The 14,392-nt window shown below is 24.7% G+C and overlaps 1 protein-coding gene across 1 annotated transcript; it reads right to left on the bottom strand.

The window, feature by feature from the left end:
- Nucleotides 1–1,681: 1,681 nt before the first annotated feature.
- Nucleotides 1,682–14,077, bottom strand: LOC117182236 (trypsin-3-like). The gene is made up of 2 exons (XM_033375329.1): nt 13,980–14,077; nt 1,682–2,074 (listed from the first exon to the last, which is right to left on the bottom strand). The coding sequence occupies exons 1-2, from the start codon at nt 14,075–14,077 to the stop codon at nt 1,729–1,731; spliced, it is 444 nt and encodes a 147-aa protein (XP_033231220.1). The 3' UTR covers nt 1,682–1,728.
- Nucleotides 14,078–14,392: the final 315 nt, after the last annotated feature.

The raw sequence follows: 14,392 nt of genomic DNA, 5'->3' as shown, positions 1-14,392 counted from the left end.
TAATATTTATTTTATTTATTAATTGAAGTTCATTTTGGATTTTCAAATATTTTAATAAACAAATTATGTGTTTTAATGAACACAATGTGCTTCCTTATTTATTAATATCATATGTTATTTTAAGTTCAAAAAATTAAACTTGTTAAAATGATTTATAAAATGGAGGAAAAAATGCTAATGTTGATTATAACTAATTTTGGAAAAGAACTCGAGGTGAACTTTTGAAAAAAATATTTCGGGTTTTCTTTATTTGACAATAACAATTTAGAGTTTAATTTTTTCTTTTTTCTCTGTAGATAAAAGTTGCAATTCTTATTTAATTCTAATCCTGAATCGCTTATTTTATTCCTTAAACGATTTTCTACAAATCTCATTGGTAGTTTTTATTTCTTTTTTATTATTTATAAAAAACTATTGTTTACAAACATAATTTATTATATATTTTTTCAGGAATAAAATAAGCCCTACAGCATTAGGATTGAATAATAGTTGCAACTTTTACCTAAAGAGAGAGAGAAAAACATTAAACTGTATAAAATATTGTTAAATAAACAGGCTAAATTTCATGAAAGTAGTTATGACGAACAGCAAATTTTTTTAATGAACTCATTAACATTAATTAAACTTTGTTGGCTATGTTTAATTTTAGTTCATTTTTTTAAACTTCCATTTTTAAATAATTCTGCTAAATAAAAAAAAAATAACTGAAATCTTCCATAAAATAACTTTAAATTTTCCTAATAATCTAGAGAATATTGTTTAATTTTCTAAAAACCTTTCCAAATTCATAAAAAGCTTCTTTTTTACAAAATTGTAAAAAATCGTGATTTTTTTCAAAATTTTTATAATTTTCAAATTAAACATTTTTAAATATATTTTTCACAAGTTTAAAAATATCTTGGACTTGTTTGAATAGTTGAAAATATTTATTAAGCATACTAGAATTTTTTTGTAATTTTAATTCAATTTTCGTTTAAAATCCCTTCTTCAAAATAAAGAAAGCATTACAAATTTTAACAGGAATCTTGGAACAATTTCATTTTTCTCCTAAAATCTTTAAAAATTCTTAAAAGGCTTCTTATTTTTTGTTCTAAATCATCAAAAAGGTACATTTCGTTAAAAATTTTTCGGAATCTTCTCAAGATTTTAAGTATTTTCGAATCTTTTCAAAACGATTGAAACTTCTACAAGTAAAAAAAATTTAATCCAAAAAAATTGTTTTAAAATCTTTCAGATTCTTTTTCGACCTATTTTAAAATCTTCAAAACTTAAAATTAACCTTTTAAAATAAAATCTGAATAATTTTGAATTTTCCCAAAGTTTGAAAATAGAAAATTACCATATTTAAAAAAGATAATTTAAAATTATAAAAATTCATAAAATTTCACCCGCGATGAGCTTGATTCTATTTATAACATTACAGTAATCCAAAACTGTAAAATAATTTATATCTTCATTAAATTATTCTTTAAAACACATAATTTATTTATTTAAAATGAAAACGAACATCTCCGAATTCAGCTTTTAAAAATTTTCATTTTTCTGGAAAAAAAGCCAGGGGAACTGTACCTGATTGACCACACAGTGAAGTTTTTAATGAATCTGTATGCGTGGATTAAAAATAATCTTTGGAATCGTCTATTATAAAAAAGGTGTCTGGAGATAATAATTTAAATAAAAATTAAAGTGGCTTCTTTATTTGACAATTAAAATATTTAAATTTCAAAATTAGTCATGAACTAGACCTGAAAATTGTTGAAGGTATGTATTGATCCAGAATTTATGAAGAGGATGAGCCACATTGACAAAAATATCCGGATTATCACGATTGGAAAAGGAATTTTTCGAGTGCGTAAAAGAAAAAACACCAGCAAGTTTTCCATCAATAACTAAAGGACCACCAGAATCACCGTGACAACTGCCCTTTATTCCATTTAATTCACCAGTGCAAATATCTTTAGCTGTAATTTGAATGTGGTTAGGTATTTTGTGAATTACAATTTCCTGACACTCCTTCAGACCAATTGTTGATACTGTGATTGATCGTAATTCATCAGGATATACCAATTTTTCTCTGAAATAAAAAAAAAACAATCAATTTTGCCTTATACTCTAAAAAAAAGATTACTTGATTTAAAGAAACGCAGTACTGAATACGTCCAATGAAATATTTCTTTGATCTAAAGAAATTTTGCTCATAACAAAAGTGAGTTTTTCATTTGAAAAAACTTTATTTCTTGAAATAAGAAAAATTTTCTGTGGTCAAAACAATATTTGATTCTACGTATTCAGTACTACATTTCTTTGAATCAAATAATCTTTTTTGTCAGTGTAGAAAGAATAAAAATCGGTGACACAAAAATCCAAGAATTCAAATAATTCCGAGGGGCAAACAACTCTTCCCAACAAACACGTTCTGCAACTGTTCCAGATCAAAAAAGGAACTGTGTTTTATAACAGTTGTTACAAGATGGTTACAGAACTGTTCTAGAACAAAAAGGCAACAGTGTTCTAGAACACTGATGAAATTATGACCGAACTATTCTAGAACAAAAAAGTCACAGTGTTCTAGAAGATTGTGGCAAAATTGTGACAGAACTGTCCTCGAAATATGACAGCACTGTTCTGTAACAGTTGCTATGGAATTTTTCTAGAACAAACTGATCACAGACGCAAGTTTATTCTAGAACTGTGTCGTAACAGTGATATATCGAAGTTCTAGAATTTAATAAATAACAGTTCTAGAAGTGTTATAGAATTGTTAAAGAACTGTTATAGAATTTTCCTAGATTTTTTACAACGCAGCGTACCAAAGTTCTAGAATTGTTCTAGAAATGTTACAGATCGGTTTTCATAGCGTTCTAGATCTGTTAAGTATTTGTTATACAATATTTGTAATTGAGTTCTAGAATTATTCTAGAAATGTTACAGATTGGTTGTCACAGTATTCTAGCTCTGTTAAATATTTGTTATAAAACATTTGTAATTGAGTTCTAGAATTATTCTAGAAATGTTACAGATCGGTTGTCACAGTATTCTAGACCTGTTAAAGATTTGTTATACAACATTGTTAATTGAGTTCTAGAATTGTTCTAGAAATCTTCCAGATCGATTGTCACAGTGTTCTCGATATGTTACAGAATTATTACATAACACTGGTAACCGAGTTCTAGAATTCTTTTAGGAATGTTACACATCATATGTCACAGCGCACTAGAACTGTTACAGAATTGTTCTACCGTATGGGAGATGACATAGTTACTCGCATGTTCGTAACCTGTTACTAACCTGTTCTAGAACATTTTCTTTTTTGTTCTTGAACTGTTCTTGAACTGTTCTGTAACCTTGTTTGCTGGGTTGTTATCCTAAGTAATCCTCTTGTAATCCTGGATAATCGAATTTTAATCCTATAGGCGATCCATGTGTTCTTCCAGGTAATCCACTTAAAACTCCTTTATAATTTCAGGTAATCCAGTTGTAATCCAAAGTAATCCACCCGTACTCCAAGAAATCTGGGGCATTACTTACAAATCCACTTTTATCGTTGGTAGTTTATGGAGATAATCCACTTGTTACGCACATCATATTTATTTTTAATCCCCAGTAATCCAGTTGTAATCTTGGGAAATCCAGCCGTATTCCAAGAAATCTAGGGCAATCCAGTTACTCCATTTGTAATACTCAACAATCCACTTGAAATACTAGATAATCCACCTGTGATCCTATTTAATCTACCTGTAGTTTACATGTAATAAAATTGAAATTCTACGTAATCCAGATGTCATCCACTTTTAATTCACTTGTACAACAATTGTAATATCATGTAATTCGATTGTGATTCCAGGTAATGCGAATGTAATCCCAGGTAATCCACTTGTAATCCTAGATATTCTACGTTTAATCCTTGGCAATTCACTTTTCCTCATAAGTAATTGACTTAAAATACTCTTCGAGTTCCAGGTGATCAAGTTGTAATTCAAGGTAATCCACCTGTAATTCAAGAAAACTGGGACAATTCTGACAACTCCACATGTAATCGTAGGTAATTCATTGTAATTGTAGGTAATCCACCTCGAAAAACTAGATAATCCACATTGACTCTTAGGAAATCTACATGTAATCCACTTGTAATCCACTGGTTCCCCCAATATAATCCATCTGCACTTTCGAGTAATCTAATTGCAATCCTAGGTAATCTACTTATATTCCAAGAAATCTGGAACAATCCAGCTACTCCACTTGTAATTTACATGTAATAAACGTGAAATCCAAAGTAATCCATATTCCACGCACTTCTAATTAACCTCTAAACCAATTGTAATCTGAGATAATCCGTTTGTAATCCCACGTAATCCACTTGAAATCCTAGATAATTGACGCTTAATCCTAGGCAATCCACTTAGAAACATATTATAGTTCCAAGTAATCCAGTTGTAATCCAAGGTAATCCACCCGCAATCGAAGAAGTATGGGACAGTGTTAACACATCTACTTGTAATCATAAGTAATCCACCTTGTAATCCTATACAATTCACATCTACTCTCAGTAAAACTATGTGTAATCCACTTGCCCATGCATTTCATCCACTTGTAATCCACATACAGTAGATTTGCAATTTACTCACAATACACAAATAGCATATTTGTAATCCACTTGTAATCCACGTACATTATATTTGCAATTCCATCGCAATCCATAAATAATATATTTGTAATCCATTTGCAATCCACTTGTAATCCACATAATTATATTTGCAATTCAGTCGCAATCCACAAAATAATACATTTGTATTCCACTTGTAATCCACATATAGTAGAATTTGCAATTCACTCGCAATCCCCAAATAATACATTTGTAATCCAAGTTTAATAATCTTGTAATCTCAATTAATCCAATTGAAATCCAATGTAACCCACTCGTATTCCAAGAAATCTGAGTCAATCCAGCTACTCTACTTGTAATCCTGGATAATCCACTTGTAATTTGCAAGTAATAAAATTGAAATCCTAAATAATCCAACTGACATCCACTTCTAATTCAGCAATTCATTTTTTCTCCTAGGTAATCCATTCGAAATTCCATTTTAGTTCCAGCTAATCCAGTTGTAATCCAAGGTAATCCATATGTTATCCAAGAAATCTGGGGTAATGCTAACAAATCCACTTGTAATCTTAGGCAATATACGTTTAATCCACTTGTTCATGCAGCTCATCCATCTATAATCCACTTTTAATCCACATACAATAAATTTTTTATTCACATATAATAAATGTGTAATTCAATGGTAATTCACAAATAATACATTTGCAATCCACTTGTAATCCACAAATAATAAATTTGTAATCTCGTTAAAATCCAAGGCAATCCACCCGCATTCCAAGAAACCTGGGGAAATCCAGCTACTCCAATTGTAATCCTGGATAATCCACTTGTAACACCAAGTAATGAACCTATAATCCACTTGAAATTCCGTGTAACACACTTGTAATTGCATTTTATTCACCTGTAATTAAGGATAACCTAGTTCCAATAAATAGGTAATCCACTTGTCGCAAGAAGTATTCCTCAATAATCAACTTACAGTTCTTAATATTTTAATTGTAATTCCATATAAACTACTTGTAATGCTTAGTAATACACTTGTAATCCACATACAATACATTTTTAATCCAAATACAATAAATTTTTAACCCACACATAATACATTTGTAATCCACTTACAATTCACAAATAATACATTTGTAATCTACTTGTAATCTACTTGTAATCCACATATAATCAATTTGTAATCTCAAGTAATAAATTTGAAATACAAGGAAATCCACCCGTATTCCAAGAATTCGGGGATAATCCAGCTACTCCACTTGTAATCCAGGGTAATCCACGCGCAATTCCAGATGTTTTACTTTTATTTCGCAGGAATTCGATAAATCTGGAATAATCTACGTGTAAACCTAGGTAGTGTGATTGTAATTCAGAGGAATGCACTTGTAACCCTAGTTAATGTAATTGTAATCCGATATATCCACTTAACGTTCGCCATAATTCACTTTTAATTCGAGTAATTCACTTGTAATTCTGAGTAATCCACGTGTAATCCTGAGTAATCCACTTGTAATTCCACGTAATCGAGTTGTAACCCTAACTATCTTTACTTGTCCTGAGAGTAATTCAGTGTAATCCTAGGTATTTCACTTGTAACTCCATGTAATCCACTTGTAGCCCAGAATAATTAAGTTTTAATCCTTGTAATCCACAAGCACTTAAAATGCGAATAATTCAGGGTAATCCAATTATACTCTGCAGCAATACCCATTTAATCCGAAATAATTCTATTAATTCGTGTAATCCTTGGCAATCCACTTGTGATTTTAAATAAACCGTTTGCAATTCAGAGTAATCCTAGTTCCTTGGACCACATTTATAGGAGTTGTTTCCCCCTCGCGGAATTAAAAAGAATACAAAGAATATAGAAAGAATTGAAATTATTCACTCAACTCAATAGAATTCAAAGAATGTAGAAAAATTCGAAGATTTCAAGTAGAAGTGGGCAATCTTTTAATAAAAAAACAATGTTCATGAGGTATTCAAAAGCTAAAAATTTAATTAGTTTTAAATGAGGGGGTGAGATTTAAAAAAAGTCTAAAATTTTTTTTGAACTTGGTAGGTATAGAATTAATTTTTTTTAATTGATTTTTTTTAGCTAAAAATTTAACTACTCCACTTTTTGTTTAAAATTGAAATTTTTAGTAGAATATTCAATTAAATTATTCAAATTCATATATTTTGATGAAATTTCCTTTTTGTTTTTTCTTGACAAATTTTTTTCAACTGGGAATATAAGTCATTTATTTTTGGTTCAAAAATGATCTTTTTTATTTGATTATTTAACTATTTGGTTAAAATATAGTTTTTTCGGTTAGAAGTATCTTTTTTTAACTGAAAAATTAACTATTCTAGTTTTCATTTGAAATTATTTTTTTTAATTTGAAAATTCAACTAGTTTCTTCGGAATTCGTATACTGATCTTCTATAGCTGAAAATTCAATTATTTAACTGAAACTGTATGTAGTTTGTTGAAAATTGTTTTTTTTTTTGTTAACTTTTTAACTGAAAATTTAAATATACTTCGTTGAAAATTCGTTTTTTTATCCAAAATTAATTTTTTTATCTGAAAATTCAACTGAATAATTTTTTCTTTGAAATTCATCTTTTATGGTACAAAAATCCACTATCTGATTAACAATGTTAAAATCTGGTTTAAAATCTGTGCATTTTATTAAATTTGCTTAAAATTAATATTTAACCTGAAAATCTATTTAAACATTTTTTGGTTAAAAATTAATATTTTTTAGCTCAAAACTATTGTTAAAAATTCTTTTTGATTGGAAAATTAATTTTTTTGAGTTATAATTTGACTACAACGTTTTTGGTTTAAAATTAATTTTTTTTAGTTGGAAATTCAACTATTTAATTAAAAATTCATTTAGTTGTTTTTTTTTAATATTCGTTTATACTTTAGCTGAAAATTAATATTTTAACTGGCAATTTTAATTTTCCATTTTCGGTTGAAAATTGTCTTTCTATAGTTGAAAATTTAATTAAATTTCTGAAAATCGATGTAATTTGTTAAAAAATCGTTATTTATTTTTTGAAAATTAATCTTTCAACTAAAATAGTTAAAAGTGCTTCTACTTTGTTCAAAATTTGTTTATGTTTTAGTTGAAAATTAAGTTTTTCAACTGACAATTTAAATAGTCTATTTTTGCTTCAAAACTAATCTTGTTTAGTTGAAAATTTAAATATTTTATTGAAAATTAATTTATTTTGTCGAAAAGTCATTTCCTTTTTAGTTCAAAGTTAATTTTTTTACTGAAAATTTAACTAAACCATTTTTGTTTTATAATTGATTTTTGTCTTTTTGAAAATTCAACTATTTAATTGAAAAATCAATTAGTTTGTAAAATATTAATTTATCTTTTATATGAAAATTATTTTTTTTAACTGAATATTTAACTACACCATTTTTAGTTTATAAATGATTTTTTAGTTAAAAATTTAACTATTTAATTGAAAATTCATTTAGCTTGTTAAAAATGAATTTATTTTTTAGTTAAAATGTATTGTTTAGCTGACGATTAGTTTTTCAACGGAAATAGTTTTTTTTATTAGAAATTTTACAAAAAGATCCTTATTAAAATTTTTTTTTTTAGTTTAAAATTTAATATTTAATTGAGAATTCATTTAGTGTATTGAAAATTTAATTATGTAATAGAAAATTCATATAGTTTATTGAACATTCAACTAAGCAAATGAAAAGTCATTTACATTGTTGAAAATTCATTTGGCTTGTTAAAAATTCGGATCATTTGTTAAAAAATTAGTTTTTTATTTGTTGAAAATTAATTTTTTAACTGATAATTTAACTATTCAATTTTTCGTCTATAATTGATCTTTTACGGCTGAAATCGATCTTGTTTAGTTTAAAATTTCACTATTTAATTAAAAATGTATTTATTTTGTCGAAAATTTCTTTATCTTTTATTTCAAAATTAATTTTTTTTACTTAAAAGGTAACTAAACTATTTTCGGTTTAAAATTTATTTTTTAGGTGAAAAGTCAACTATTTAATTGAAAATTCATTTTGTTTGTTGAAAATTCTTTTATCTTTTAATTGCAAATTAATTTTTTCAATTGCAAATTTAACTAAATCATTTTTGGTTTATAACTGATTTTTTTTAGATAAAAATTTAACTATTTAATTGAAAATTCATTTATCATTTAGTTGAAAATTTATTTTTTAGCTGATAATTTAATTATTCCATTTTTGGTTTATAATTGATTTTCTATGGTTGAAAATTCAACTAAATTTTTGAAAATCGATGTACTTTGTTAAAACTTCGTTGTTTATATCTTGGAAATTAATTTTTCCACTCAAATAGTTTAACTTTTTTCTACTTCGTTGGAAATTCGCTTTTTTCTGGCAGTAAGTATTTGGTTAAAAAGTCATCTTTTTGGTAGAAAATTCGTTCTTTTGGATTTAAAAAAAATTAATCTTTTATGGTGCAAGTCATTTCCCATGACTGAAAATTAATTTTATTAACTGAAAATATAACTATTCTATTTTCTGTTTAAAATTTATCTTTTATTTTTGAAAATTCATACATTATAATAAAAAAAATTTCATTACATTTTTTTAAAATAAAAAATGTTTTTACTTTTTTACATTTGAAGTTTAAATATTTTGTTAAAAATTCATCAATTTTTGTTTAATTCGACTGTTTGCTTCCAAATTTAATTGCTCTAATAAAATTTTTTTTTTGAAAATTCGCTTTTATTGTTGAAAATTTTTTTATTTGTAATTGAAAATGTAACCATTGCATTTTCGGTTACAAAAAATTTTTTTGTATTTGATAATTCATGTAGTATGATAAAAATTTGTTATATTTTCTTAAAAATAAATTTTTTCTTTTCAATGAAAATTTGAAAATTGCATTTTTTATGAAACTTCGTATTTTGTGTAAAATTCGGTTTTCTCTAATGGAAAATAATTTTTTTTTAGTGAAAATTTAACTATTCTATTTTTGTTACAATTCATAATTCATAACATGAAATAAATAGTAACATAATTACATCGACTTTTGTTTAAGTTTGATTTAATTAATCTAATTCTAACTCTAAATGTTAATTTTAATTTTAATTACATTTGGTCTGAATAATTTGTAACTTTTTTGAAATATAAGATTCTTTTTTTAAATTCAAATAAATTGTTGAAAATTGATGTGTTCTGTTAAAAATTCGTTACACATTCGTTAACCATTTAATTTTCGCGTAAAATTTAACTTTTATTGTAGCAAATTCAACTAAGTTGTTAAAAAACGATGTACTTTGTTGAAAAATCGTTTTTTAGTGAAAAATTAATTTTTTTAATTGCAAAATTTAACTAAACTATCTTTAGCTTAAAAATGATTTTTAGTGGCAAATTCAACTATTTAATTGAAAATTCATTTGGTCTGTCGACAATTCGTTTAGTTTATAAAAATGAATCTGCTTTCGATAAGGATTCAACAATTTTTAAAAAAATTCATATAGCTTGTTCAAAAATTCGTTTTTTATTTGTTTAAAATTAATTATTAAAATGATAATTGAACTATTCAATTTTTCGTTCAAAATTGATCTTTTACGGTTGAAAATTCAACTAAATTGTTTGAAAAACGATGTACTTTTTTATGGTTTAGTTGAAAATTAAGTTTTTTTAACTGAAAATAATTTTTTTAACTTAGCAGTTTTTAAATTATTTGTATTTTAAATAGTCTAGGCATCCTTTAAAAGCTTAAAAATTTTATTTCAAAATCTTGAGAAATCTAGAAGTGGTTTTAAATTATTCCAAATTCAAAATATTTTGAAATTTGTTGTCAAAATTTTTAAATATATTTCAAAATGAAGTAAATTTTTTCTATAACTTTTAGAAAATCCTGCGAATTAAAAGAAAATTAAATTTGAATTTGAATTTATAAATAACAATAGACAACTTATTATTTGTAAAAATATAAGAGTAATTTTAAGAGATATTTAGAAGTTTTAAAAAGATTCGAATTAAATTTAGAAGTTGAAATAATTTCAAATACTTACAGCCGAATTTAAAATAAAACGTAGATTTTTGTAGATTTCAAACAAAAAATTTATAATCTTTTTAATAATTGTGAAGGACTACAAAAGAATGAAAATTTTCTTAAGATTATTAGGAAAATCGAAAATGATTTTCCACTTTGAAAAATTATTGTAAAAGTTTTAAACAAAGAAAAAAATTCCCGGTCAATACTTTTCAAATAAACAATATTAAATGAAATGCAAATAAACTGCAAAATTTAGTTTTTTATTTTCAATAGTCTAGGCATCCTTTAAAAGCTTTGAAAATTTTATTTTGAAATATTGAGAAATCTATAAGTGGTTTACAATTTTTCCAAATTCAAAATAATTTTTGAATTTTTTCTCAGAACTTTTAAATATATTTTAAAATTAATTGAATTTTTTCTATAACTTAGAAAATCATAAAAATTAAAAAAAATTAATTTGATTTTATAAATAATAATAGAACACTTATTATTTGTTTAAATATAAGAGTAATTTTAAGAGATATTTACAAGTTTTAAAAAGATTCGAATTAAATTTAGAACTTGAAATAATTTCAAATACTTACAGTCGAATTAAAAATACACGTAGATTTTTGTAGATTTCAAACAAAAAATTTATAATTTTTTTAATAATTGTGAAAGACCTTAAAAGAATAAAAAATTTTCTTAAGCTTCTGAAGAAAATTGAATAATTATTGTAACAGAAAGTTTAAGAAGGTTTTAAGAGATTAAAATAAATTATCAAAGAAGAACATGGAAGATTTTAAGTTTTTTTTTTAATTTGCTGGATTTTAAAAAATTTTAGGTAAATTTTAATTAATTTTAAAATATATTTAGACGTTCTGAAAAAAATGTTAACACACTTCGTTTAAATAACTTGAAATAATTTCAAGTTTTTAATTAATTTTGAAACTTTTCAAAACTTCGAAATATCTCTGAAAATTATTCAAATTTTTCTACAAACAATAAGTATTCAATTGTTATTTAGGTGTCAAAATTTAACAATTTCACTTATAAATTAAACATTTTTTAAATAGAAAAAATAAAATTGTAACGCTAAAAGTTTAAAAGTTCTTCGAAAATCTGAAGATTCAAAGCTTTCTATGTAAAACAATTCAGTTTCAAATTGTTTTCTTTTAAATATTTGGTTTCAATTTCTTCGTCTTAAATGAAAACTGAAATATTGCTAAATATGAAATACTTTTTTTTCTAGATTAAGAAATTTGAAATTAAATGGGATAAAAATTAAATAATTTAGACTCACAATATTTTAAATGTAATAAAAACCTTTATTTATGACTATATTATTAAGTTGAAAATAGTAAAATGCACGTTTACATTTTTTAATGGCTAAAAAAATTAATAGAAATAATATATTAATAAATTTATTTATTAAATTTAATATAAAAGAATAATATAGAGGAATATTGATAAATCATGACAATTTTTATTTAAAAATAAAATTATCGGATGATTTGTTTATTTATATTTACAGTTGACAAAATAAAATTGCGTAGTATTGAAAATTTTCAACTTCAAATGCTTTTAATTTTTAATTGTTTAAATCTTCAAAACTTCAATTTAATTATTTCAAAAATTGTTAAAATCGAGCTTGGGCAGATTTTTCTTCTAAAAATTCGTAAAATTCCTGGTTTTCTCGGTCCGGCAACTAGCCTGTTTTTTTATTTAAAAATCTTTGATTTTAAAAACTTCTAATTTTTTAAGCCTTTAAAACTGCATTTTAAAACTCTTTTATATAAAATATATGCTTTTAAAAATTTTTAATGGAAAATTTGTAAAGTGAAAGATTTTCGAATTAAGCATTCTAAATTGAATGATATAATAATTTATAAAAATCACAATTTGAAAAATTATTTAAAAAACGGTTGAAATAAAAATTGGACGAGGTTTTGTAAAATTCCCGGTAAAAAAAAAATTCACTGTCATTTTCCGGTTTTCCCCAGACTCATAAAATTCCCGGTCATTTCCCGGTTTTCCAAGTTTCCCGGTCCAGCGGTCACTCTTATTTTTGGTTTAAACTCGACTATTTAATTGAAAATTCGTTTATCTTTTAGTATAAAATTAAATTTTTCAACTAAAAATTTAAATATTCCATTTTTGCTTAAAAATTAAACTTGTTTAGTTAAAAATTCAACTATTCAATTGAATTTTTTTTAGAGATTCGTTTATCTTTCAGTTCAAAATTAATTTTTTTTTTACTGATAATTTAACAGAACCATTTTTAATTTAAAATGGATTTTTTACTTTATAATTCAAATATTTAATTGAAAATTCATTTAGTTTGTTAAAAATTCAACTATTTTATTTAAAATTCATTTAGTCTGTCAAAAATGCCTTTGTTTTTATGGGATTTACATTAATTTTTTAAGTGATAATTCAACTATTTCATTTTTGGTTTAAAATTTATTCACGTGGTTGTAAGTTCAACTAAAATTTTGAAAATCGATGTAGTTTTTTAAAGGTCGTTATTTATTTGTTGAAAATTAATTTTTCAACTCAAATAGTTAAAAATACTTTTACTTCGTTAAAAATTCGTTTATGTTTTAGTTAAGAATTAACATTTTTAACTTACAATTTAGATATTACATTTTTGCTTGAAAATTAATTTTGTTTAGTTTAAAATTCAAGCATTTCATTGAAAAAATCAATTACTTTTTCGAAATTTCGTATATATTTTGGTTCAATATTAATTTTTTTAAATTAAACCATTTTTGGTTTTTAATTTAATTTTCTAGTTGAAAATTCAATTGTATATTTTTAATTCATTTAGTTTCTTGAAAATTCGTTTATTTTTTAGTTTAAAAATTAATATTTTAACTGATAATTTAACTATTAAATTTTCCATTTAAAATTCATCTTTTACGGTTCAAAATTCATCTAAATTGTTGAAAACGAATGTACTTTGTTAAAAATTCATTTTTTATTTGTTGAAAATTAATTTTTCAACTAAATTAGTAGACAATTCTTCTAATTTCGTTGAAAATTCGTTGTTTTTTTTTGCAGGTAGAATTTTTTCTTTTACATTTTCTGAAAACTCACCCTCCCGCTTCCAAAACGCATCCCCAACCGCTAAAAGTTGCCGGAGTATTGGGATGTGGATATTCATCATAAAGACCTATATATTTATTAGGTGAATTCTCAATATCAATACGAGGGGAAATGACGAGCAAAGTAAGATCGTGCATATAAAGAAACATATTAGAATGTGGATGCAGTTGAGCATGAATCACTCTGTGCCGTATTCCCCTATTTCTTTTTGCTGATCCAGATAGAACAGTGTAAACCCCAGGATTACTCAGACAATGCCCAGCAGTTATAATTACTTTTGACGACAATATTGTACCTCCACAGCAATGTTCTTCATTGTGTTGGACACTGACAATATAGGGCACTGTTTCAAGTTCCACTGGTCTATTTCCATTTGGCGTTTTGTCAATCAGACGTTTCCTACGAATATGCAAAGCATCTACAAAAATTATATTTTTTCTTCTTATTTGCAATAAAAAATACCAACAAATAAATACTAAGGTAGCTAGATCAACTTTCGTTCAAGTTTAATTAAATTTTTATTTTATTTCAATTTAATTTTCTATCTTTTGTAGAAATATAAAATTCTTTTTTTTCGGTTGAAAATCTATTTTTTTTTTAAACTGAAAATATAAATATTCCATTTTTGGTTTGAGATCGATCTTTTATGGTTGAAAATTCATGTACGGGGGGTGTTCAAAAAAGAAAG

The sequence above is a fragment of the Belonocnema kinseyi genome, chromosome 10 (genome assembly GCF_010883055.1).
Source record: "Belonocnema kinseyi isolate 2016_QV_RU_SX_M_011 chromosome 10, B_treatae_v1, whole genome shotgun sequence".
NCBI lineage: Eukaryota > Metazoa > Arthropoda > Insecta > Hymenoptera > Cynipidae > Belonocnema > Belonocnema kinseyi.
The sequence above is the reverse complement of the archived record's forward strand: the minus strand, read 5'-3'. Positions and strand labels throughout refer to the sequence as shown.